The 27,138-nt window shown below is 41.2% G+C and overlaps 1 protein-coding gene and 1 pseudogene across 1 annotated transcript in view; one reads left to right on the forward strand and one right to left on the reverse strand.

Moving 5' to 3' along the window:
- The window catches only part of LOC120864854 (programmed cell death 1 ligand 2-like), a 67,562-nt gene extending 51,275 nt beyond the window's left edge, over positions 1–16,287 (reverse strand). Inside the window, exons 1-2 of the mRNA XM_040242084.1 lie at positions 15,926–16,287; positions 357–422 (exon numbers count right to left, since the gene is read on the reverse strand). Of these exons, the coding sequence (XP_040098018.1) occupies positions 357–422; positions 15,926–15,947 (88 nt within the window). The 5' untranslated portion in view covers positions 15,948–16,287. The remainder of the gene's footprint in view (positions 1–356; positions 423–15,925) is intronic.
- Positions 16,288–17,559: 1,272 nt separating this feature from the next.
- Positions 17,560–21,460, forward strand: LOC120858601 (annotated as a pseudogene).
- Positions 21,461–27,138: the final 5,678 nt, after the last annotated feature.

Here is a 27,138-nt window from a genome sequence, read left to right on the forward strand (position 1 = left end):
AGAAGAGAAAAGAACAGCTGCTTGGCATCTCATCTTTCAGGACACTTAACCCATGTTCTCTTGGGTCATTTCAGCAATGCATGGTCTGAACGGTCTTGTCATCTTGTTACTATGTTTACTGGAGTGGGGATAGATGGACCAATATTATCAGTCCCTGTTTCTGTAAGATAAGAAACAGGTGTGCACAAGCCACCCTGGGCACCATTGTTTTGATTGTGCTTGTCATAGCTGGTAATCACCCTTTCTCTTAAAGAAAGTCTTTAGCCCAAGGACCACATTCTGATCCTCAGCTTCAGCTAGGGGTCATCATCTGTTTCTCTTTCTCAGGACCCTCCCCAGCCTTTGACTTTTCTTACCTACTGTCTGTTGAAGCTTCAGTCCCAGGCTCAAAATTAGTAGGAGGAACATGTTCTGTACCGGATCTGAAACAGACAATTGAAAGTCTCAGAGCCTTCAGCAGTTTTGCTGGATCTCATGATCTGGTCATTTGCTCACTCCTGAAAACAATGAAATGACTGGTAAACAAATCTTTGGGGAGGCAGTGGACCATAGTAGAGTAGAGCTAGGAAGAAAAGTTAAAGGCTGATTGCCTAGAGGATATGAGAGATAGGGTAAGAAGAAGTGAGGTACTCTATCGATCCAAATTAGAAGCTCTTCTTCCTTTTCTTGCAACCTTTTCTGAGTATGAACCAGTCCTCATGACTGGTAACCACAAAAGCTGGTCATCTGCACCTCTTTCTTTCTTCCATAGTTTAGTGTAGGCCTTTGAAAATCAGTCTTGTTCATCAAATGGATACTGTACACCATCATTTCCAGCAGGACTGCAACTCTGGGAACAGAGCTAGATACTATATAAATACTTGCTAGTTGACTGAGCAAGTAAAGTTGTCAAAGCTCACAAACTTTCCCATTTAAGGACTTCTCACAGCTAAAGCAAGAGGGACAGGGTATAACACTGTCAACTTCTTTGTCCTCAAAGAGGCTTTTAAATTTTATTGGCCTTGGAAGCATTTCTTCAAGGGGAATTAATCAGACAGAGCCATACATCTGAATCAGGTAAAAGCAGAGCTACTCCGAGTACAATGGAAAGCCAGTGAAGGATTTGGATCAGGAGAATGACATGACCTCATTTACATTTTTAAAAGAGGACTTAATTTTGGTGTAGACAATAGACTACTGTTGTAAAGGACAATGGGATGGGCAAGATTGGAAGCAGAACGATCAGTAAGGAATTTTTTTGCAGAGATGATGATAGTTTAGACCAGAGTAGTGGGGCCAGTGGAGATGAGAGGTAGTCTGTTGAAGGTTTTTTCCATTTATACATTTAAAACACTTATTGAACTTTTAAAATTTGTCCTTTAAATTATTAAAATCTTAACAGCTTTATTGGAGTATAATCAACATACAATAGAGGATTATGTGTGTGTATACATATATATTTAAGACACAGATGATTCAGTGGTACAGCTCAGTGGTTTTTAGTATATTCCACAGAACTGTGCAACCCATACCACTATCCAATTCTGGATCATTCTCATCACTCCAAAAAGGAACCCCATGCCCATTAGGTGAAACTCCCCAATTCTTCTTCCCTCTTCCTCCAGTTCCTGGTAACCACTAACCTTCTTTCTGTCTCTATAAACCTGCTTATTCTGGTTATTTCATATAAATAGAATCATACAATATGTGGTCTTTTGTGTCTAGCTTCTTTCACTGAGCATATTATTTTCAAGACTCCTCTGTGTTATAACGCATTACCAGTACTTCACTCCTTTTAATGACAAGCTGAGCACTGAAGAATTGATGTTTTTGAACTGTGATGTTGGAGAAGACTCTTGAGAGTCCCTTGGACTGCAAGGAGATCCAACCAGTCCATCTAAACGAGATCAGTCCTGGGTGTTCATTGGAAGGATTGATGTTGAAACTGAAACTCCAATACTTTGACCACCTGATGTGAAGAACTGACTCATTTGAAAAGACCCTGATGCTGGGAAAGATTGAGGGCAGGAGGAGAAGGGGACGACAGAGGATGAGATGGTTGGATGGCATCACCGACTCAATGGACATGAGCTTGGGTGGGCTCTGAGAGTTGATGAGGGACAGAGAGGCCTGGCGTGTTGCAGTTCATGGGGTTGCAAGGAGTCGGACACGACTGAGTGACTGAACTGAACTGATTATTCTATCAGTGCGTGTTCACACCACTTCTTTCTTATCCATTCAACAGCTGATAGACATTTGAGTTGTTTCCATTTATTGGCTATAATGCTGCTGTGAACATTCATTTACAAGTTTTTGTGTAGATATATATCTGAATCACTTGAGTGTACATGTAGGAGTGGAACTGCTTGGTTAAGTGGTAACTCTGTATTTAACTTGTCCAGAAACGGTCAAACTGGTTATCAAATATATGATTTTCAATTGCTCTCTCCCATCCTGTGATTGTCTTTTCAGTTTCTTGATAGAGTTCTTTGAAGCACAGATGTTTTAATTTAATTGTAAAGTACAAATTAATTTTAATGAAGGTTAGTTTTGTTTAAAACTTTCTCTTTTAATTGCTTGTTCTTTAGGTGTCATCTCTAAGAAATCATTGCCTAACCCAAGGTCACAAAGATTTACATCTATGTTTCCTTCTGAGAATTTCACAGCTTTAGTTCTTTTATTTACATCCTTAACCCAGTTTGAGTTAATTTTTGTAAATGGTGTGAGGTAAGATTTCATTCATTCATTTGCACATGGACATCCACTTATCTCCGAACAGCTTGTTGAAAACAGTATTCTTCTTCCATTGAATTGTCATAGCACCCTCACCAAAAATCAACTGACCTTAAATGCACGGGCTTAACTTGAAATCTCAGTTCTATTCCATTGACATAAATGTCTGTCTTATGTTTGTACCACAGATTGCTGATTATGTGGTAGCTTTACAGTAAGTTTTGAAATTGGGAAATGTGAATCTTCAAACTTGCTTTTCTTTTTTTATGACTTTACTTTTATTATTATTTGATGTGCGGCTATTCTTGCTCTCTTGCATTTCCATGTGAAGTTTAGGAAAAATTTCTCCATTTCCACACAAGAAAGCAGCTGGAATTTTGAGAGGGATTGCACTAAATCTGTAGGTCTATTGGGGAATACAGCCATCTTTATAATACTAAGTCTTCTAATCCAGCATGTTTTTCCATTTATTTAAGTATTCTATATTTTTAAAGAAGATTTGATGAGAATTGCTGACAGCTTGGAAATATAGTTTAACAAGTGTAAATAAATCTAGGAAAATTTCTAGTTTAGGGGCTTGAGTCACTAGGAATGGAGATACCTATTAAAAAGAAGAAAACTAAGAAAGAAGCAGATTTGAGAGCAGAAATCAAGAGCTATATTTGGAATATCTTTGGTTTGAAATGACTATTTGACTCCAAGTAAAGATGTTTAGTAGGCAGGTGGGCAACTGGTGGTTCAAAGTTTAGGGCAGAGATACACATTTGGGAGTCATTAATGCCTAAGTGTTACTTAAAGCCACAGTGCTGCATGGTGTCTCCTAAAGAGAGATAGAGAAGGGACAGTGTAAAAGGACTAAGACATGGGGCATTCCAACATTTATAGATCTTTGGGAGGAATACTAACAAAGTGAACTGGGAGAATGAGTATAAAGGCAAATTAAGCATCTCTTATTTTCAATATTCTGATGCTTTCACATCTGGAGTCTTGTCGACTCTAGAAGGACTGCCTCCTCAGGATTAGCCATTTCCTAGATACAGTATGAAAAGGCAAAATGACAGGATACTGAAAGAGGAGCTCCCCAGGTCAGTAGGTGCCCAATATGCTACTGGAGATCAGTGGAGAAATAACTCCAGAAAGAATGAAGGGATAGAGCCAAAGCAAAAACAATACCCAGCTGTGGATGTGACTGGTGATAGAAGCAAGGTCCAATGCTGTAAAGAGCAATATTGCATAGGAACCTGGAATGTCAGGTCCATGAATCAAGGCAAATTGGAAGTGGTCAAACAAGAGATGGCAAGGGTGAACATCGACATTCTAGGAATCAGCGAACTAAAATGGACTGGAATGGGTGAATTTAACTAAGATGACTATTATATCTACTACTGTGGGCAGGAATCCCTCAGAAGAAATGGAGTAGCCATCATGGTCAACAAAAGAGTCCAAAATGCAGTACTTGGATGCAATCTCAAAAACGACAGAATGATCTCTGTTCGTCTCCAAGGCAAACCACTCAATATCACAGTAATCCAAGTCTATGCCCCGATCAGTAATGCTGAAGAAGCTGAAGTTGAAGAGTTCTATGAAGACCAACAAGACCTTTTAGAACTAACACCCCCAAAAGATATCCTTTTCATTATAGGGGATTGGAATGCAAAAGTAGGAAGTCAAGAAACACCTGGAGTAACAGACAAATTTGGCCTTGGAATGCGGAATGAAGCAGGGCAAAGACTAATAGAGTTTTGCCAAGAAAATGCACTGGTCATAGCAAACACCCTCTTCCAACAACACAAGAGAAGACTCTACACGTGGACATCACCAGATGGTCAACACTGAAATCAGATTGATTATATTCTTTGCAGTCAAAGATGGAGAAGCTCTATGCAGTCAACAAAAACAAGACCAGGAGCTGACTGTGGCTCAGATCATGAACTCCTCATTGCTAAATTCAGACTTAAATTGAAGAAAGTAGGGAAAACCACTAGACCATTCAGGTATGACCTAAATCAAATCCCTTATGATTATACAGTGGAAGTGAGAAATAGATTTAAGGGCCTAGATCTGATAGATACAGTGTCTGATGAATTATGCACGGAGGTTCATGACATTGTACAGGAGACAGGGATCAAGACCATCCCCATAGAAAAGAAATGTAAAAAAGCAAAATGGCTGTCTGGGGAGGCCTTACAAATAGCTGTGAAAAGGAGAGAAGCAAAAAGCAAAGGAGAAAACGAGAGATATAAGCATCTGAATGCAGAGTTCCAAAGAATAGCCACAGGAGATAAGAAAGCCTTCCTCAGTGATCAATGCAAAGAAATAGAGGAAAAGAACAGAATGGGAAAGACTAGAGATCTCTTCAAGAAAATTAGAGATATCAAGGGAACATTTCATACAAAGATGGTCTCGATAAAGGACAGAAATGGTATGGACCTAACAGAAGCAGAAGATGTTAAGAAGAGGTGGCAAGAATACATAGAAGAACTGTACAAAAAAGATCTTCACGACCAAGATAATCACGATGGTGTGATCACTCACCTAAAGCCAGACATCCTGGAATGTGAAGTCAAGTGGGCCTTAGAAAGCATTACTACGAACAAAGCTAGTGGAGGTGATGGAATTCCAGTTGAGCTGTTTCAAATCCTGAAAGATGATGCTGTGAAAGTGCTGCACTCAATATGCCAGCAAGTTTGGAAAACTCAGCAGTGGCCACAGGACTGGAAAAGGTCCGTTTCATTCCAATTCCAAAGAAAGGCAATGCCAAAGAATGCTCAACTATCGCACAATTGCACTCATCTCACATGCTAGTAAAGTAATGCTCAAAATTCTCCAAGCAAGGCTTCAACAATACGTGAACTGTGAACTTCCTTCCAGATGTTCAAGCTGGTTTTAGAAAAGGCAGAGGAACCAGAGATCACATTGCCAACATCCGCTGGATCATGGAAAAAGCAAGAGAGTTCCAGAAAAACATCTAAATTTGCTTTATTGACTATGCCAAAGCCTTTGACTGTGTGGATCACAATAAACTGTGGAAAATTCTGAAAGAGATAGGAATACCAGACCACCTGACCTGCCTCTTGAGAAACCTATATGCAGGTCAGGAAGCAACAGTTAGAACTGGACGTGGAACAACGGACTGGTTCCAAATAGGAAAAGGAGTATGTCAAGGCTGTATATTGTCACTCTGCTTATTTAACTTCTATGCAGAGTACATCATGAGAAACACTGGGCTGGAAGAAGCAGAAGCTGGAATCAAGATTGCCAGGAGAAATATCAATAACCTCAGACATGCAGATGACACCACCCTTATGGCAGAAAGTGAAGAGGAACTAAAAAGCCTCTTGATGAAAGTGAAAGACGAGACTGAAAAAGTTGGCTTAAAACTCAACATTCAGAAAACGAAGATCATGGCATCTGGTCCCATCATTTCATGGGAAATAGATGGGGAAACAGTGGAAACAGTGTCAGACTTTATTTTTGGGGGCTCCAAAATCACTGCAGATGGTGACTGCAGCCATGAAATTAAAAGACGCTTACTCCTTGGAAGAAAAGTTATGACCAACCTAGACAGCATGTTGAAAAGCAGAGACATTACTTTGCCAACAAAGGTCCATCTAGTCAAGGCTATGGTTTTTCCAGTGGTCATGTGTGGTTGTGAGAGTTGGACTGTGAAGAAAGCTGAGTTCCGAAGAATTGATGCTTTTGAACTGTGGTGTTGGAGTAGACTCTTTCATGCTAAAGCTGAAATTCCAGTACTTTGGCCACCTCATGCGAAGAGTTGACTCATTGGAAAAGACTCTGATGCTGGGAGGGATTGGGGGCAGGAAGAGAAGGGGACAGCAGAGGATGAGATGGCTGGATGGCATCACTGACTCGATGGACGTGAGTCTGAGTGAACTCCGGGAGTTGGTGATGGACAGCGAGGCCTGGCATGCTGTGATTTATGGGGTCGCAAAGAGTCGGACACGACTGAGCAACTGAACTGAACCGAGAGACAGTAAGAAACTTATCTATTTCATATGCAAATCTACCTATCCAGAGCCCTACCTCCAATCACCTCCTTTTGGGGCTTTCACACTCTGGGCCATTTTATATATATCTGCTCTAATCACCCTAGGGCCAAATAACAGATTATTCAAACTAGCCCAATTCCTTCCTATGGAAACCACAGTGAGGGCTCCTGCCCACTTTGCCCCCTCTCCTTCTACCTCATGTGCAACACTAGTATTTTCCTGTATGGCCCTCTGTGGTGTGGCATGCCCCTTTCTCTTGGGATCTGTGACTATAACAAACTATTTTTTCAATTACAGTCACCTCCTTCTCTGTTGGCTTCACCACTAGTAAATAATAATAAAATAACAGATAAAATAATGAACAAAAATTAAAAAAATAATAATAAAACCTAGAGTTTAAAACATAGAAGGAGGGAGTCATCAGTTGAGCCAAATGCTCTTAGGCGCTGGATTTAGAAGTATAAAGGTCATTGATGACCCTGGTAAGCACAGTATAAATAGACTTCATACAGATAAAAACAGGACGTAAGGAAGTGGAGACAACAGAATACGGGCAACTTTTTAGAGAACAGTGCTATAAAAAGGGGAAGAGATATGAGGCAGTAGCTAGAAGGGAATGCAAGGTCCACAGGGGCCTGTATACTTGTTTTTAATTTCGGGAAGGCGATATTACAGCAGGTAACAACTGGGTATGGTAGTCATACCATACCCATATAGTCATACTATAAAGAAAGCTGAGCACTGAAGAATTGGTGCTTTTGAACTGTGGTATTGGAGAAGACTCTTGAGAGTCCCTTGGACTGCAAGAAGATCCAACCAGGCCATCCTAAAGAAAATCAGTCCTGAATATTCATTGGAAGGACTGATGCTGAAGCTCTAATACTTTGACCACCTGATATGAAGAACTGATTCATTGGAAAAGACCCTGATACTGGGAAAGATTGAAGGCTGGAGGAGAAGGGGATGACAGAGGATGAGATGATTGGATGGCATCACTGACTCGATGGACATGAGTTTGAATAAACTCCGGGAGGTGGTGATGGACAGGGAGGCGGTGATGGACAGGGAGGCCTGGCATGCTGTAGTCCATGGGATCGCAAAGAGTCGGACATAACTAAGCGACTGAACTGAACAACTGGGAACAAAATCTAGTGCTTTCCAGCAAGAAATGCTCAAGACACACCTTTGCTGGACTTGAAAACTCTCTTCCTTATTGAAAATGCAAATACATCCAGGAAAGATATCATTTTAAGCTGCATCTGTAGCTTAGCACTTTCTGGGCATTGTTGTTTCTAGAATACAAAAGGATAGCATGTAGCATATAGTTCTGGCAACAGAAAGGACTCTGGATTCACCCAATACTGGTTCTAACTTCCCCTTCTTCCCTCCCCATCCAAGGGGACTTTCCTTGCACACTGCCTCCTTGAGCCAACTAAGAGAGAGTCACTGTCATAAAGGTACTTTCCAACCAGAAGTCTTCTTTCATCTAAGGATAATGTGCTCCATGCAGTGATTAAGAGTTCAGGTTCTAATGTCAGGAACATTCTGAGTTCAAATTCTGAGTCTACAAATTATTAGCCTTTTCCCTGGTGGCTCAGATGGTAAAGAATCTGCCTGCAATGCAGGAGACGCAGGATCAATCCCTGGGTTGGGAAGATCCCCTGGAGAAGGGAATGACTACCCACTTCATTATTCTTGCCTGGAGAATTCCATGGACAGAGGAACATGGCAGGCTACAGTCCATGGGATCACAAAGAGTCGGACATGACTGAGTGACTAACACTTTCACTTTCAAGACCTTAGACAGTTTATAAAAACTTCTGTATCCCATTTCCATAAAGAGTCAATAATAATAACTCTTACTTCAAGCCAGAATCCTGGGGGGTCATCTTAAACCTACTCATCTCTCATCTTACACATTCAGTCCATCCCTCAGTCCTATTAATTCTACTTCCTGGATACTTCCTGGATGATGCCTCTTCTTCCCACAGCCCTACTATCACCTTAATTCAGCTTCACATCATTTCTCCTTACACCATGGCATAGTCTCCTCATGCCATTTTTACCTTCTAGTCTTGCTTCCTTCTGTTCCATCCTTCTCTAATGGTCACAAATCTTGGAGTCATCCTTGACTCCTATGTTCTCTCACATTCATCTGATTCATGAACAAATCCTATAAGCCATTATTTAAAATATATCCAGAATCTGACCACATCTCACTGCTTCTATTAATATATCAGTCTCAGCCATCACTCTCTCTCATGGTGATTCTAACTTTGGCTTCCTACAGGTGATTCTCAACACAGGAACCAGAGTGAGTCTTTAAAAATATAAGTTGAATCATGTCTGCTCAAAACATTTTGGTGGCTCAATATTTCAATGAGAATAAAATCATAAGTCCCTCCAATAACCCATATAAGAGAAGCCTCTGTGTTAAGCCCCTCCTGTTGTGCTTTAGAAAACCCTATTGTGGCCATGCCCCTTCTGCAGTGTGGGGTGTTTGCTGGGCTGAGAGGTATTATCTGGAGCCCTCAACCTTACCCCACAACCCATTACAATCTGTGTCTTTGGGATGCTAGACTTCCCTGCCCAAATGGCCCTGAGCCCACTTCCAGCCTGTACAATGCCTTCCTCAGGTCCACCCCTTCAAGAGTGGATCTTGCTGCCAGTGTGCCTATCCCCACCCTTGGATGTTTTCTTTGCTCTTTCTAGTGAGACTGCCTTATATAAAATTGCAACAGCACCACCTCCCCCCTCCCCAGCATTTCCAATTTTCCTTGTCTGTCTCTCTTTCCCAAAACTTTTACCATCGAATTTACCATATAATGTACCTGTTTTATTATACTATTAATATTACCTGTCTTCCATTATAATATAATCACTCAAAGGGCAGGGATCTTTGTCTGTTTGCTTACTACTATGCCTTCAACCCTAGAGCACAGTCTGGCAATAAGGAGGCACTCAGTTAATATTTATTGGATGAACCATCCCTTTACCTAGCAGGCAGAACAATCTCTTGAAAACTGAATAATCAAACCTAAACCATGTCACTCCTGCTTAAAAGACTTCAGCAGCTCCCACTCTTTACAAGGTGATGTCTTCCAGGCCAAAGAGGAGCTCTTTGTACAGTCATCCCCTGGTATCTTGCAGGGTATTGGTTCCAGGATTGTCTGCAGATACCAAAATCCAGGGATACTCAAGTCCACTATGTAAAGTGGCATAGCATAGCTGGCCATATATATAGGGTTGTAGAGCCCTTTGGATGCAAAAGGTGGATTGCACTTGATTTGGTCCTTATAACTGTGTGCTGAACAGACAAGTGAATGAGTGTTTGTATGCATGGCAATTTAGCATCATACTCAGGAATCTCAGTCTACAGACTCTCAGTTGACACAATTCTATCAGAGAAACAGAAACTATAGAGTGTTTGTATGCATGACAATTTAGCATCATACTCAGGAATCTTAGTCACAGACTCCCAATTGACACAATTCTATCAGAGAAACAGAAACTATATAGTGGCTATTTATTTGGGGTACACACAAGAACTTTTTATCAAATAGAGCCACTCACAATAGAATGGGCCACGCATGCATGAGGAGGCCTCATTCCTGGAATTCTTTAAGCACAGGGTACATGCTGAAACAAAAGTTTCCACAAAAGGTAGAAAGTTATCCCTTTTTAACAGTAAGATTATTGACAAGATTATCTCCCAGAAGAATGTTTCCACAGGAATCTCAAGTCCCTCACCAACCTCCCTCAAAACACGGCAATCTGGATAAGACTTCTGCCTCCTGGGCTCCTTATGAGAACCACATTTTCTGAAAAAATGGATTCTTAAAGCATTTAATGTTAGGGAAGTATGAATTCTTTCATACTCAGGCAGGCAGGGCCTGGAAGAACTTATTTGGAGAAGTTATAGAGTGCATTGCTAAATCAATTAACTTGATGCATCATTTACAGAGCAGCGATGGGTAAGGTACTTCTTCAGCCAAATGAGCATTGTGATGACTCTTTTCCACAATGCAATGAACATGTTCAAACAACCACAGCCTTCTCTAGCTTTCTCTTTTAAAACTCACCTTTGTTTTGGATATAAATATTTTCCTATGCCTGGCCTATGCCTGGTCAGTTGTTCATTTTCATCTTAATTATATATTCCTTATGGACATATTTGGTTTTGCTAGTCTTTCCATCAAGCAGAGGAAGATTACAGCTATCCTTGTATCAGGCAGGGTAGCCTCTAATAAATACTTAAGAATGTGAGTGGAAAAAATAGTTTTTAATCAAGTTATTAGTTTAGCTGAATTTCTTAATTTCTGGATAATTCTTAATGAAGTTATGAGTAGTTCTTGATAATTCTGCCTATGAGTATGTTGTAGTAGTTGAGGGCAAGGCAAGTAGTTGAGGGAAGTATGAACTCTTTCATACTCAGTCAGGCAGGGCCTGAAAGAGTGACCTAAAATGGAACAGAATGGCATAGGATAAGCTTTGAGAAATTTTCTCATGGCTCCAGGAGGAGTCAAGAAGGGCCCTCTTGGTCAGGAGATGATCAAGCTTGAGAGTGAGAAGAAGTGAAAGCTACCATTTTTAGATTTGTGAAAGGTGCTGCTCAAATTGCTGTCCTCTTTCTGTTGGTACCCAGGCCACTAGAGAAGCTGTTGCTCTTGGTGGCATGGTGAAAGGTTTTAGGAGACAGGAGACCCAGTCTTTGTTTCTGCTGCCTTAGGAACTTATTCTCCACTTTCTACAAAAGAAGGGTGAACTAGGTGATTTCCACAGTCCCTTCTATATGCCATCTATGCAGCTAACAAGAAATCTCAACTATTTTGTTTCACCATGTTAGGTAATCTTCAAGTGTGCAACATACCAAGATTTTTGATGAACCATGAAAATAATATTTTTAGGTATTAATGTGTGATTCCATTTCTAACTACCAAAAGTACCATTGGCATATCAGTAACATTTGATTACTAGTGTCCAAGATAAAGTTATAATAAGTAAGACTGGCCTTATTCCAGCTAAAGTCTTTCACTCCTCTCCTCTAAAAGGCATTTTAAAAAGAGACTTAAGATGATATCATAGAGATAATTAATACATTTTAACTTATAAACGTGTATTTATATGAATGTGTGTGAGGGTTCAGTCGTGTCTGAGTCTTTCCAACCCCATAGACTGTAGTTCACCAGGTTCCTCTGTCTATGAGATTATCCCAGCAAGAATATTGGAGTGAGTTGCCATTTCCTCCTCCAGGGGCTCTTCCCAACTAAGGGACCTAACTCACGCCTCCTGTGGCTCCTGAACTGGCAGGTAGATTCTTTACCACTGTGTCACACGGGAAGCCCATATGAAGGTGTTCAGTTCAGTTCAGTTCAGCCGCTCAGTCGTGTCCGACTCTTGGCGACCCCATGAATCGCAGCACACCAGGCCTCCCTGTCCATCACCATCTCCCGGAGTTCACTCAGGCTAACATCCATTGAGTTGGTGATGCCATCCGGCCATCTCATCCTCTGTCATCCCCTTTTCCTCCTGCCCCCAATCCCTCCCAGTATCAGAGTCTTTTCCAATGAGTTAACTCTTCGCATGAGGTGGCCAAAGTATTGGAGTTTCAGCTTTAGCATCATTCTTTCCAAAGAACACCCAGGACTGATTTCCTTTAGAATGGACTGGTTGGATCTCCTTGCAGTCCAAGGGACCCTCAAGAGTCTTCTCCAACACCATAGTTCAAAAGCATCAATTCTTCGGCATTCAGCTTTCTTCACAGTCCAACTCTCACATCCATACATGACTACTAGAAAAACCATAGCCTTGACTAGATGGACCTTTGTTGACAAAGTAATGTCTCTGCTTTTGAATATACTATCTAGGTTGCTCATAACTTTCCTTCCAAGAAGTAAGCGTCTTTTAATTTCATGGCTGCAATCACCATCTGCAGTGATTTTGGAGTCCCAAAAAATAAAGTCTGACACTGTTTCCACTGTTTCCCCATCTATTTGCCATGAAGTGATGGGACCAGATGCCATGATCTTAGTTTTTTGAATGTTGAGCTTTAAGCCAACTTTTTCACTCTCCTCTTTTACGTTCATCATATGAATGTGTACATAGACATAAAGTTGAACTTTTGATCTGAGACCCAGGTAGACTATCTGTAGACTTAAGACACAATTCTAATGAATTTAACTTAGCAGTTCAAATTTAACTTAATTCAAATTGAATCTCAACTTTTTAATCAATAAATACTAAGCTCCCATTTTTTGCAAGTTTTTGTATTAGACTGTGAGAATCAATAGAAGGATTCACCTAAGAAAGCATCCCTACCTTTAAAGACATTATAACACAGTCAGAAGGTTAAAACTTGTACACATTAAAAATAATAATAAGTGGCATAAAATATTTTGCATGAAGATAAAAAAACTCTGGAAACTGACTGGTAGTGATGGGATTTGAAGCACTGATAGGAATTGGAGAGCTGAACAACTCTTAAGGGCACTGCAGACGGCCCAGGAGCAAACATGTAGGGCATGTTGGGGAAGACAATGAAGAGCATAACCTGGCTGGAAATACAATTTGAGAATGTTAAGAGCTTAATACCAGGTAGAGCTGCCAGGAAAGACAGTAACAGTCATTCAAACACTGAGTGACAATAAAAAAGAAGTTTAGAAAGATTAAATCTGAGTTTTTTTTCCCCTTTAGTATATAATAGTGGGAAAGTGGAATTAGAGGTCAGCTACTTGATTGGGGGGTTCACAGCATTCATCCAGAAGTTTGGTAAAGCCCCAGATTTAGGGTCAAAAAAAAAGGAAGAAAGGGAGAAGAAGGAGAAATTTATTATAAGACAACTGATGGGAAAATTGACAAAACAATTGACAAGTGATCAGCCACATGGGAAAGAAAGAGAAGCAACAAGTTGATTGTGGTTTTTGAGGCCAGACTGTCAAGACAATATTGATGTTATTTGGGGTGGGGGACAAATATAAGACCAAAAACTGATTTTTCAAGGGAAGATGATGGGTTGAGTTTGAGTCAAGAAGTAATGCAAGGCAGTCAAGAAAACTGTAGGTCTAAAGTTTGGGACACTATTTGGGACTAGAGATAAAAAAGTTAATTCTAATAAAAATGTGAGATGATACTAGGAAATAAATTAACTCTCTGAGAGGGAGAGTATAAAAAAAGAGATTAGAAAGAAAAAGTCTGAACTCTGAGGAATGCTCCAAAATTTGGAGACCAGAGAAGAAGGCAGAGAAGAAATGATCTAAGAGTGAGAAGCTTCATTATCACAATATCTCAGAGCCATAGGAGGAAAATCCCAAGAAGCAGAAGGGGCTGACAATAGAGAGATCAGGAGAGTAAGAACTGGGAATCAGTCCCAGGGGTATTCGAAAAGGCTGGAGAGCACTGAGGTGACTGGGGCTGGATAAACTTTCAGATTCCTCCATCTATCCTAGAATTTTGTGAGTTGATTGGAAAATTAGGGGAACACAGCCTGAGGAAGCCCCACTGCAGAAGACCCAGGATGGGATATGAGGAGGCCAGGATGCAGTTGCCTCATTACAGGGTAACCCAAGTATGACACAGTTAATGCTGGCGGCATATTTGGATGTTGCCATGTGGAATAAAAATGACACACAACAACCTAAGGATCACTGTCCAATGCATCTTAAAGCAAGTCAATCTGAAGTATGACTCCTAATACTGTCCCTGAGGAATCTGCTTCACTTCCATCGGCCCCATTGCCTGCTATATATTATGCAAACATCCCATATCTGATGATTTACCTGCCATTTCATCAAACTAATTCAACAACTGAACAAGTACTCAGTGAGAACCTAAGCATATACATATGCATATACACTATGATGGGCACTCGGGATTCAGAGGACCTAAAAGTTGTGTCTTAGCCTACAAGGAGCTGAAGTTTAATGGAAAGGTTCACAGACAGAAGAAATCTGAAAAGACACCTTGAACAGAAAGCAAGGAAGATATGTTGATAGTGAGAGTTCAGGTAATGAAGGCAAATAGACCAGTTCTGAGTGGCAACAGATACAGTTCATCTATTCATAAACTCTTAGACTTCAAAGGGAGCTTAAAGAACATCCAGGTCAACTGGCATTTAACTCCTGCTACAACTGTCTGAGGGCTTCCCAGGTGGTGTTAGTGGTAAAGAACCTGCCTGCCAATCCGGGAGATGTAAGAGCTGCAGGTTTGATCCCTGGTTCGGGAAGTTCTCCTGGAGGAGGGCATAGCAACCTACTCCAGTGTTCTTGCCTGGAGAATCCCATGCATAAGGAAGCCTGGCAGGCTACAGTCCATGGGGTCACAAAGAGTTGGACATGACTGAAATGACCTACCACACATGTGCAACTATCTGATTACTGCTCACAGTGAATATTCTTACTGTGCATTTTATCAATGTATGTCATTCATTTCCTTCCACAGAACCACAGAATTTCAGGGTTAGAAGACCTTATCTGTAGGTTATTTCATTCAAGTTTCACCTCCTCACTTCAACCATTTCTCACGAGTTCCTTATCATCTCTATTCTATTATGTACACATGGGTAGTGACCAATAGTGGTTTTCCTTCATTTTGCTAAACTTTTCTTTTATCATTTTATGTAGAATAGAAGCCCTTTAGTAGGCCCAAGTCACACTTTTGTTAAATAATGGTTGTCTATATGCTAACGCGCATGGTTGGTTTTTTTGCCGTGTCCCTCGGCATGTGGGCTCTTACTTCCCTGACCAGGAATCAAACCTGTAACCCCTGCATTGGAACCTAGGAGTCTTAACTAGTGGACCACAGGGAAGTCCTGGTTTGTTTGTTTGTTTTAAACAATTGATTTTTAGAACATATCTTGTAAACACAGGCTACTGTGGAATGTTGACTGCCTGCCAAAGGGTTAATCACAAACAGATGTTGAATGTAAAACACCAAATTTTTAAGTTCCATTAACTTTCCAAAATTCTAAGTGGAGTGACAATTTCAGGAATAGTTAATTTCTTCTGTTCACATTTATTTTGTGCAGAAAAAAAAACCAACTCACCTTTTAAAACTGCTCAGCAAGAATGATAAGCATAGGACCAGCAAGAGAAATCCTACTGTTTTGAGGACAGGCGGAAATTAGCTTGCTTATGCCCCTGAACACAATTTCTGAGGCAGTTTCTCACATCTCCAGTGCTCTGGAGAGAAAATGTGCCTGCACTTACCCGACTGTGGCAGCCTCATCATGGTCCACAACACCAACTCACAAAACGAGACAATCACAGCCCACTTGATACTCCCATCAGGCCTTGGTGAGGCTCCTCAGGCAAAGACTCAAAAGAAAATAAAACAACAAACAGTTGCTCGTTGTCAGTCCTCACAGAAGCCAACAAAACAAACAGCCAAAATGAAAATAAAACCTAGGTTGCTAGCGAGACCACTGGGTTCTTTCTAGCTGGCAGAGGGACATACGATGACGGCTGACAAAAAAATATGGATATAAGGTACATTAAGCAAGAGGAGAAAAGAAATCATCCCCATCCAGCTCAGGCTTTCTCTTAACATGAGGACAATTCAAACCAAAACTGATTCTAAGGAACTGATTATAGCCCAGCCTACTGGGAAGCTTTGGTTTCACTTTCAGCGTTGCACATTCTAGCTACGCACCAAGAAGTTTGCATAGATATTATTTGTTTTCTTAGGCTCCTGTAACAAATCACCACAACCTGAGTGGCTTAAAACCACAGACAGTCTCTCTACATTTCTCTCACAATTTCAGAGGCTAGAAGTCTGAGGTCAAGGTGTCACATGGCTGTATGCCCACTGAAGGCTCCAGGGAAGAATGATTCCTTACCTCTTCCTACCTTCTGGGGGCTCCTGTCAAACCTTGGCATTCCTTGGCTGCAGCTGATCATTCTAATCTCTGCCTTCATCTTCACCTTATTTATGACCTTATTCCTTGCTCATATTCTTTGTGTCCTCTCCTCTTCTTATAAGAACACCAGCCATTGTGTTAGTGCCCATCCTATTCCAGTATGACCTCATCTTAACTAATTACATCTGCTAACACCCTAGTTTCAAATAAGGTCACATTCGGAGGCTCCAGTGGGCATGGAATTTTGGGGGAATGCTTTTCAACCCTCTACAGAGCTTCATTTCATTCTTGGAGCAACTTGTGGTCTAGATACTGTTAGACCCATGATACATATAAGGAAACAGTTGACATCAAGCAACCTTTCCTCAGTTTCATGGCTGTATTTTAACTCAGGCCTCTGAGGCCCCACTACACCATGAGGCTTTTCAATAGGGAGACTCAAACCTGCTGGCAAGGAAAGGACAACTTGCATGTAGTCCTGGAAGACCAACTCCATTCCTATGACCCCAATTCCCTTGGTTTATAGGACTGAGGTCAGAAGAGACAGGGTAGGTTTTCTTAGTCATATTTCTCTGATGTGTTCTAATCCTCTTAACATGTCTTACCTCTAAATCTCCCCTGCCTAACTGTTTTTCTTCTGAAAAAGCAGCATTCTCCTTTCTTCCTTCTCATTCTTTACATTTTATCTCTTAAAGAAGAAGGGATGAAACTTGTAGTAGCTGCAAATAGGAGTGGCTGTCTAGACCCCAAGAATTGGGCTGTGTGGGGAACTGCTTCTCCACCCATAGCTCTAGGCATATGCTTTCAATGAGAGTTGCCTGCTGTTACTTGACCTCCCTTCGGAGAATGGACGAATGTCCCCTGCAAGACTCTAAAAAGTTTAGCATCTGTGGGGTCCACATACCACCCCCCAGAGTTCCTGCCTTTCTTCAGGAGGGAGATATACTCTCTACTGTTTCCCTTCCTCTACCTCATCTGGGCCCCATGGCATTGGTGAGGCTTCCAGGAAAGTGGCAGACAGGGAACTTTGGGACACATGGTGAAAGTGCTTTACAAGTAGGATTCGAAAATGTGAAAAGAACATGGTGATCTAACCATCTCCAAGTCTTCATGGGGAGTGTTCTTGAGGGATAAGGCTTTGCATTTAAAAACTAAACATTCAGCAAGATTATAAGATATTGCTATGAAGGGAAAAGAAGTTTCAAACCTCATAGGAATCTCAATTCACAGAGTGATACCCTGATCATCAGAAACATCTCTATTCAGCTAAAGAGGAAAAACTCCAGAAGCAACTTAGAAGAGCTGACTGGGGACCTCCCTAGTGGTCCAGTGGCTAAGAATTTGCCTTGCAATGTAAGGAATGCAGGTTTGATCCCTGGTTAGGGAACTAAGATCCTTCATGCTGCAGGGCAAATAAGCCCTCACTCTGCAATTACTGAGCCCGTGCTTCAGAGCCCAATGAAAGATCTTGAGTGCCACAACTAAGACTCAATGAAGCCAAATAAATCAATTAATTAATTTTAAAAAGAAAGAAAAGCTGACTAGTCTTTGTTAGAACAAGTTGACCTGCCTTTGTCAGAAGAGCAATGTAGCATTGACCAGGTATTGTCTGAAGAATGTTTGAACACTGAGCAATCTCAGCTAGAAACAACTCTATTACTATGCCAAATAAAAACAAAAAGAAAACTATCAAATCAAAAAACACTTGAAGAACATAAACAGGTAAGAGCTAAGCTTGCTGCTAAGAAGCAAGAATTTGAGAGGAGAAAAGAGAGAGAAACTCAAAGTCTTTACAAAAAGAAGAAAATCAAAGTGTTCGAAATACTGAGCAAAAAATTATAAAGGGAAAACCAAATTTGAATTTACAAATGGAGTTTCTTCTTAAAAAAATACAAGAACATAGGACTTCCTCGGTAGTGCATCAGCTAAGAATCTGCCTGCCAATGCAGGGGACACGGTGCAATCCCTGGTCTGAGAAGATTCCACCTGCTGCGGAACTACTAAGCCCATGTGCCACGACTTCTGAGCCTGTGCTCTAGAGCCCCTAAGCCACAACTACTGAAGCCCATGTGCCTGCAGCTCGTGCTGTGTAACAAGAGAAACCACTGTAATGAAAAGCCCGTGCGCTGCAATGAAGAACAGACCCCACTCGCTGCGGCTAGAGAAAGCCCGTGTGTAGCAACAAAGACCCAGTGCAACCAAAAAAACAGAATAAAATTTAAAAATTAATTTAAAAAATAAGAACAAATTTAAGTTAGCCTTAATTAAGGGTTAAAATATATCTACCATTTACTGAGTTTTTCCTATATATAAACCTCCTAACAATTAACTAAATCTATCAACAGAAACTGGGATGCTAAGTGAAGTGAAGTCGCTCAGTCATGTCTGACTCTTTGTGACCCCGTGGACTGTAGCCCACCAGGCTCCTCTGTCCATGGGATTCTCCAGGCAAGAATACTGGAGTGGGTTGCCATTTCCTTCTCCAGAGGACCTTCCCAACCCAGGGATCGAACCTGGATCTCCTGCATTGCAGGCAGATGCTTTATCCTCTGAGCCACCAGGGAAGCCCATCTTCCCAACCCAGGGATCGAACCCAGGTCTCCCACATTGCAGGCAGATGCTTTAACCTCTGCACCACCAGGGAAGCTCAGATGCTAAGCTGTACTAAATTTTAAATGTCCAAATACTTTTGTTTTCATAAGAGAAAATTTTCTATGTATGTTCTACATAATATTATTTTAAAAATAAGTATTTGCCTCTGAAAGAAGGTTGGCCTAGAGAACTGAAAGAACCTCCTATTTGAGTGACAGGTTCAAACATATAATACTTTAGTACCATATGAAATTCACATGAAATAAAATGTTAAAAAAAAATTGAGTCATTATGTTGTGTACCAGGAACTAACATAGTGTTATAGGTAAATTATCCTTCAAAAGCAAGCTGACAAACTTACAGGAAAAGATGAGATTTGTGTTTACCAGAGGCAAGGGCGGATGGAGGGGGAATTTGATGAAGGTGGTCAAACTGTACAAGCTTTCAGTATTATAAGTTAAACAAGTACTAGGGATGTAATGTACAAAGGATACACATAACGAGCACTACTGTAAGGTATATATGAAAGTTGTTAAGAGAGTAAATCCTAAGAAAGAGAAAATTTCTTTTCTAATTTTTAAAATTTGGTATTTTTATGAGATGATAAATATTCACTAACTTGTTGTGGGCATCATTTCATGATGCATGTATGTCAAGTCATGATACTGCACACATTAAACTTACACAGTGTGGTATGTTAATTATGTCTCAATAAAACGGGAAGTAAAAGAAAAAAAAGCTCACATATACACTTAGAACAGTGCTTGTCACTAGCAGGTGCTAAATCAATGTTAGCTACTTCAGGTCCAAAAAATGAGTCTAGTACTTCCCACTTTACTAGGCCTTATTGGGAAGAAAAAATTAAAAAAGAACACAAGTCTAAGTGTGAGAAAGAAATGTTCCCTGGGTTTGGGGGACTTGGACAAAGAGAAAGAGCCCAGAAAGAGCTTCTCGGGAACTGCAAGAAGCCAGCAACTTAGCTAGAACCAGCCTTAGCAACCTTCCTAAAGTCAGGGGCCAACGTCTTGATATGAGTTTATCTGGAATGTGACAAAAAGGAATGATGGCTAACCTCCTCTCTCGAAAAATGGGGACAGGGGATTCAGAGGCGAGGAAAAAGTCATAGGCTGAGGGAGTCAGATGGAGGAGGGGCGGGAATCCACTTGTGGGCCACCCTGAAAGCTAGACTTCTTCAGTTGCAGTCGACCCAGGGGCTGGAGGCTGGTCACTTGCCATCGTATTAGAAGTCACACACGTAGCTTGGAATCCCATGTGATCTCTATCTGTGAAGGAAAACCCTTGCTCAAAGTGAGGGAAGGGAAAGTGTGGATGAATATTCTGGCCAGAGCAACTGAGATGGTTGTATTTAGAAGGAACGAGGCCCAGGTTTCCTTCACTTTCTGAAAGAAACTCATCTAAATGGGAGGTTTATTGTAAGTTTAATAGTTTGATTTAAAATAGTGATTAAGTACTTTTCCTGCTCTAGCAATCCCCATGTCACCGAATGGGGAAGAAATAACTGGGAAGATGGCTCCTCATAGAGAAAAAAGTTACCGAAGTCACAAAAGTCAGGTTTCATTAAGGTCAAATTCCCTAGAGAAATCTCCCAAGTGCAAGGGTGGGGACAGGAAATGAGGGTGCAGAAGAGAGGACTATGGGAGAAATTGAAATGCTTCATCGGCCTTTAACAAGAAAAACTAAATGAGAGGGATTCAAGAGACAACAAGGAGGTTGTGGAGGGCCTGGAGGGAATGTTTACTGTCTTCTTCTTCTCTGGTTCTTGGGAGAAAAGGGGGTGCTAGACATACATCCGTGATGCTTGAGAGTGCCTTTTTGTAGACATTAATACCTGCTTCTTGCCTGAAATTCCTGAAGTAGGGGTGGGGGTTCACTGGAGTATCCCATACCTTGTGTGTGTGCTAAGTCATTCAGTTGTGTCTGACTCTCTGTGACCCCATGGACTATAGCTCCCCCGGCTCCTCTGTCCATGGGATTCTCCAGGCACGAATACTGGAATGGGTTGCCATTTCTTTTGCCAGGGAATCTTCTGGACTCAGGGATTGAACTCACGTCTCTTAACGTCTCCTGCACTGGCAGGCGGGTTCTTTACCTCTAGGGTCTGAAAAACTGTAGAGCTGTTTTCAAGGATGAAGAAAATGGGGTCACCCCGAATTCTAGGCCCCAGAGCCTTCAGTGTCCTCTGAACACCCCCAGAGTTACTGAGGCTTCAGGTGACACAGAGGGAGGGAAATCAGGGGCACAGGAGTTCTGGGTCCTTATCAGGCCAGACTGAAGCCTGGAAATATTTCCCTCCCCGACTCCAAGATAACAGAGCCATACTTTAGCCTGTTCTGGAAGGAGGGGGGATGTATGAAAAGGATATATGATTGGAATTTCAAGAGGGACTGGATTCTAGCTGTTCCCCTCAAAGTTAAACATAGATTTACGGTATGACTCAGCATTCTACTCCTAGGTATATATACCCAAGAGAAATGAAAATAAATGGGACGAAGGGTCATGCTCTACTCAACAGGCTAGGAGGTTTGACAGGAAACTATTGGCAACAATTTCTAAAAAACCGTTTATGAGCATCTTCGAATATGTAGCCCATATAAACTCTTCAGAGAGAAACTCTTTAGTTAGTAGATGAGAAACAGAGGGGCCCTGACCAGAATTTTGGTACTTGTTCCAGACCTTTCTATAGTCTGGGGTGTAGTCCCAGCTTCTGATTTGACCAGATACCTGTGTGGAATTATGATTTTTGCTCAAGTGGGTCTCTATTATATCAGACAGTTCTAATAACACAAAAGAGCAAAAATGCCTGAGATTTACCTATTGCTGCAAGCTAACTATGCCCAACCTCATTTTTAGGGTGGTTGGGAGGAGAAGAACAAGGTAAACCTACAGAACCAAATAATCTACATATGTTCTAACGTCTCCGTTTCCCTTGTCCTGGCTCATCGCTGGGAGGTCAGAGGGAGGCAAGAGTGTTGAACCCAAACATCTAGGCTTGCTCTAAGATGAACCTGGTGTGGTCCCAGCCAACTCAGGACTGAAGGATCCCCAGAGTTCCAAACTTTTTAGGAACTCTGTGCCAGAAATGGAGACAAAAGACCAAATAGACATGTCTTATTATAAATCAAATATCACACAGCCTTTTCACCCAGGGACTTCCTAACCAGGGCTGGTCAAGACTACAACATCTTCCCAGGACTAAACAGTGGAGGGAGTCTATCACCTGAAGCCTCACCTGGGGAAGCAGATGCAGTGCTTGGACCAAGTGAAGGGGACATTTGAAGTTACAGTCAGGTAAAGGAAATCTGAGGTTTGGCTCTTGGGTTTCAATTCACTTTGGGGGAAAAAAAAAGTGAAATGATGATTCATGTAGTCAAGGGCAGGACAAGACAGCTGACTCATGTTTTGGGGTCAGATCAGTGATTCCCAGATCTGGCTGCACAGCAGAATCCCCTGGGGAACTTCAAAAAACATACAGATGCCGGGGCATTACTCCAGACCTCTTGATTCAAAATCTCCAGAGGTGCGATCCAAAAATATGTATTTTTCAAAACTTCTTTCAGGTGGTTCTGAATTAACCAGTCTGCCCTAATTGGTGACTCAACATTAGGGAATTCCTAGGTGATGATGGTCACAGCAGTCCTTGTGAAGAAAAGTAAGTGAAAGGGAGAAAAAGTAGGAGATTACCCAGAGATTAACAGTGGCTGTTTAAATATATCTGTCCATGCCTCTTCGGTTTCTTTTTTTTTTTTTTTTTGGCTAAAAAGAGGTGATATCATGAGCCTTAGTTTACCAGTGGGGAGAAAAGTGTAAGCACTCAGACATGAGTTAATCTCTCCTAAGATGCCAGAGTTAGTGGCAGGTTTGCTTTTAGAAACCGCAGTAACTGGTTAGAGGGGTGGTGCTATGTAGAAAGTGGAGAGCAGCTGACACAGGGGCTGAAAAGCTGGATCAGGTTCCACTCCTCACCAGCTGTGTGAGTTAACTAAGCACTACAGGTAAAATGCCTGAAACAAGAGAAGGAGTTCTGTTCATGATATTTTATAATTTACATAGAATGAATAGAATCTTCCATTAGATGATCAATGTAAAATAGAGCCTTCTGGTCCCTTTTGCTTAAGTGGCATGTCAAAAATTAGTGACTTCTCTATGGAAGCAACGTAGATGTCCATCGACAGATGAATGGATAAAGAAGCTGTGGGATATATACCTGAATACTACTCAACCATAAAAATGAATGCATTTGAATCAGTTCTAATGATGTGGATGAACCTAGAGCGTATTATACAGAGTGAAGTAAGTCAGAAAGAGAAAAACAAATAATGTATATTAACACATATATATGAAATCTAGAAAGATGGTACTGATGAACCTATTTGCAGGGCAGCAATGGAGAACAGACTTATGGACAAGGCGGGGGAGAGGAAGGAGAGGGTGAGATGAATGGGGAGAGTAGCATGGAAGCATATACACTACCGTATGTGAATAGACAGCCAATGGAAATTTGCTCTATGACTCAGGGAACTCAACCCGGGCTCTGTAACAACCTAGAGGGGTGGGAAAGGAAGGGAGGTGGGAGGGAGGTTCACGAGGGAGGGGATATATGTACACCTATGGCTAATTCAAGTTGATGTATGGCAGAAATCAAACCAATATTGTAAAGCAATCATCAACCAATTAAAAATAAATAAATATTTAAAAACAGTGACTTTATTTAATGACCATTCTTACTCTGAACTTGGTGTCAGATGAGATAGAAAGCAAAAAACAAAAAATAAATTAATATGCAAGTACTGCTTTCCCTATTACTCTGGAATCTTAGGGCCACATGGCTGTGATTTTCAGATATTCAGTCCACAAAGAATGTTTAATAATTGAACAATGTTATGTTCCAGGCATGAAGGATGCAGAAGTATCTAAGACATTGTTTCTGCCTCAAAGGGTTCATGTCCAATGGGGAGAAAGACAAACGAACAGGATTCTCACGGAGGGTGGTAAATGTAGGCACAGAGAGTGTGCAGGGGTCTTCCAGCCTCTGTGACAACTTGTCCACTGGGGAACGCTGGGGCCTGCCTCTCAGCCTGAGATGGGATGTTGGTGGTGACAGTAGGGGAGCAATATAAGTGCCACAACAGAAGGAGCTACCAGGTCGGTACACAGTATAGAGAAGGAACTGATTAATTCTAGGTTGGATGGCTTACGAAGGCTTCCTTGTCTTACAAAAGAGGAAGCTGAAGCTTAGGGCGGTTAAGCAAACAAATGGACAGTGGGAGGCTGAGGAGCCTTAGGGAACAGCAGGGAAAAGAGGACAGAGTCCTGCTCCTGTCACCGGCCCGCTCCTCAGACCCGGCACCCCAACTCCTCCTTGCCGAAAAGGAGCAGATGAACCATACTCGGAGGAGCACAGGGCTCACGACCAGAGATCTCTGTCCAAATCTTTGTTTCACCATGTCCTGGCCCTAAGACCTTGAACAAATGACTTTCTCTCTTGGATTCTGTCTTATTATTTATTAAATACCGGTAATAAAGGGCTTGCCTCATTACATTGTCATATAGATTAAGTGATTTGAGACATGGAAAGTGCTTAGAACAGGGTCTCTGGTGCACAGTAAGTGCTCAATAAATGTTAATTATTATTATTATGTTATTACCTGATTGGTGTGGCCAACCCAAGATCTCACTCCAAAAACCTGAAACCTAGCTCATTTTCGTCCCTCAGAACTAAAATGTAGCTTTTTTTAGACTGTAAAATGATATACTGTATTATTGTAAAATATTTTTAATGAAAAAAAGTAAAGATTACCCATTACCTAATTCCAGAGATAACTGCTTTTATGTTTTGGTGAACATAATTCTCTATAGCTCTCTGGACACATCTATATGAATACAACTTTAATAAGTAGCATTATCTGAGGATACTATTCAGTGAATGGCTATTGTTACTCATCAAAGATATTGTGGGTATCTTTCCATGTCAATAATTATAGATCCCATACTTATTTGTAAAGACTGATAAGTATTTCATTGTATGACTGTGACATAATTAATTTATGCCATCCCCTAGTTCTGGTCAGTTAGGTTATTTCCAGTGTTGATATTACAAAACAGTTGGCACCACTGACTGAACCCACACAGTGAGCCGTGGGCACTTCTCTGATTATTTCTTGGGACAATTTGCTGTAAGTGGAATCTCTGGATCAAAAGGGTATTAACCTAAAGACACATGTCCCGTAAAGTAACTCATATTGCAAGGAAACAGACTGGCTGGTCAGCCGGCTTGACAGAAGTTCACGTGAATGTGGCTTCTGCAGCGACTAGCTGTGGGAGGACAACTAGGCCAGGGGTCAGTTTGTGGGAGGGTAAAAATGGAGAGGCAGTCCCTGCTGTCAGGTTTCCAGCATGTTCCTATGTGAGCAGGTAATTTTTCAAACCTGTGAAGGAACTCTGTGGAGAATTTACTGACCTCTTTGTTAGAGCACCAGTACTCTACAATTTCTCTGAATATCTGGCTTTTCTAGGAAACCCATTAGGGAAGTTTAACTAGCTATAAAATGTCACTTAACTTTTAAGGAACTTTCTAACAGTATAATGTCCAAGGGTATTTTGTATCAATCAGGCTTGGGAAAGATTCTTCTTAGCCCCAAATTCTCTTCATCACTTGCCCAGTGATCCTGAGCATTTTCCTTAGCAAATGAAGCTGGAATGTGGAATGGGAGTGGTAGCCTTGAGACTCAGCCTCTTCTACTGACCAGGGAGTAATGAAAGGTGAAGAGAAGATGGAAAGGAAATGAATACAGACTGAAATGCATCAAGGGATTTGGCTGGATCAGACTTTCACAGGTGGAGGAAGGTGAGGAAAATGCTTGGCCCACCACTGTAACCAGAGGTCTGCCATTGCACACATTTCATTCCAGCCTCCCTGACCACTCAGACACTGTCTTTGGTGGACATTCTGACACACAGGCTTGGTGTGGGTGAGGACTGAGCAGAAGGAGTTAGGGGAATGTGCAGTCTGCTACTACTTTTAGTAATTCTTATCGAATTACTAAATGCAGTAACAGGCTAACATTCATAGAGGTCTAAACACTGCCAGGGCAGTTCCAATAACTTTATGTATATTAAGCCATTTAACTCTCACAGCAAACCTAGGAGGTAAGTACTCTCATGGATCCCATTTTATAGATAGGGAAACTGAGGCCCAGAGAAGGCAGACAATTTGCTGAAGGTCACATAGCAGGTAAATGGGAGAAATGAGGTTTAACCCTCATGTCTAATACTGGGGTTCCTTTATTTACTATCATTTTTCTTTACTGTGGTAAGAATATGTGTCTCTGATTCCATCTTCAACCAGACACTCCAGAAATAATCAGAAATATATACATACACATACATACATATGTACATACATACCAGGAGTAACCTTAGAGAGCTAATGGGAGTTCTTGAGCCTGTTGGTCAAAGCAAAACCTTTTAAGATTGATCAAAAGTAAATAAATAAAAGATTGAATGGAGCCCCTGCAGGTCAGGGACTGGGAAATAAAACGCCATCTTTAAGGGCAGAACCCTGGGGATTTTAGCTGGAGGATGTGTGATATTATCTGACAGCTACATGTTTTGCATTAAAAGCCAGAGATAAGTGGACATCTTTCCTTTTCCTCTTTGTCAGCTTTAGTTTCTTTAGTTTTCCTTCCTTGTTCCTTCTGTCCCTTCCTCACAGGCTACAGCTGCTTTGTACCTAACAGACATACACACTATTCATTTCTCATTCAGGCACACAAATTTACAGATGTATATATTTCTACATCTTTGTATCCATTTCCATCTATACATATATATATTTCATACATACACATTTGTCTCCATGAATTGTTCATTTTCTAAAAATGTTATTAAGACATCAGGTTTAGGAAATGTTTTACTCCATGTACTGTATTTACAAGGTCATGAAATTATGAC

This window comes from Oryx dammah, unplaced genomic scaffold, assembly GCF_014754425.2.
Source record: "Oryx dammah isolate SB20612 unplaced genomic scaffold, SCBI_Odam_1.1 HiC_scaffold_1, whole genome shotgun sequence".
In the NCBI taxonomy this organism is placed as follows: Eukaryota; Metazoa; Chordata; class Mammalia; order Artiodactyla; family Bovidae; genus Oryx; species Oryx dammah.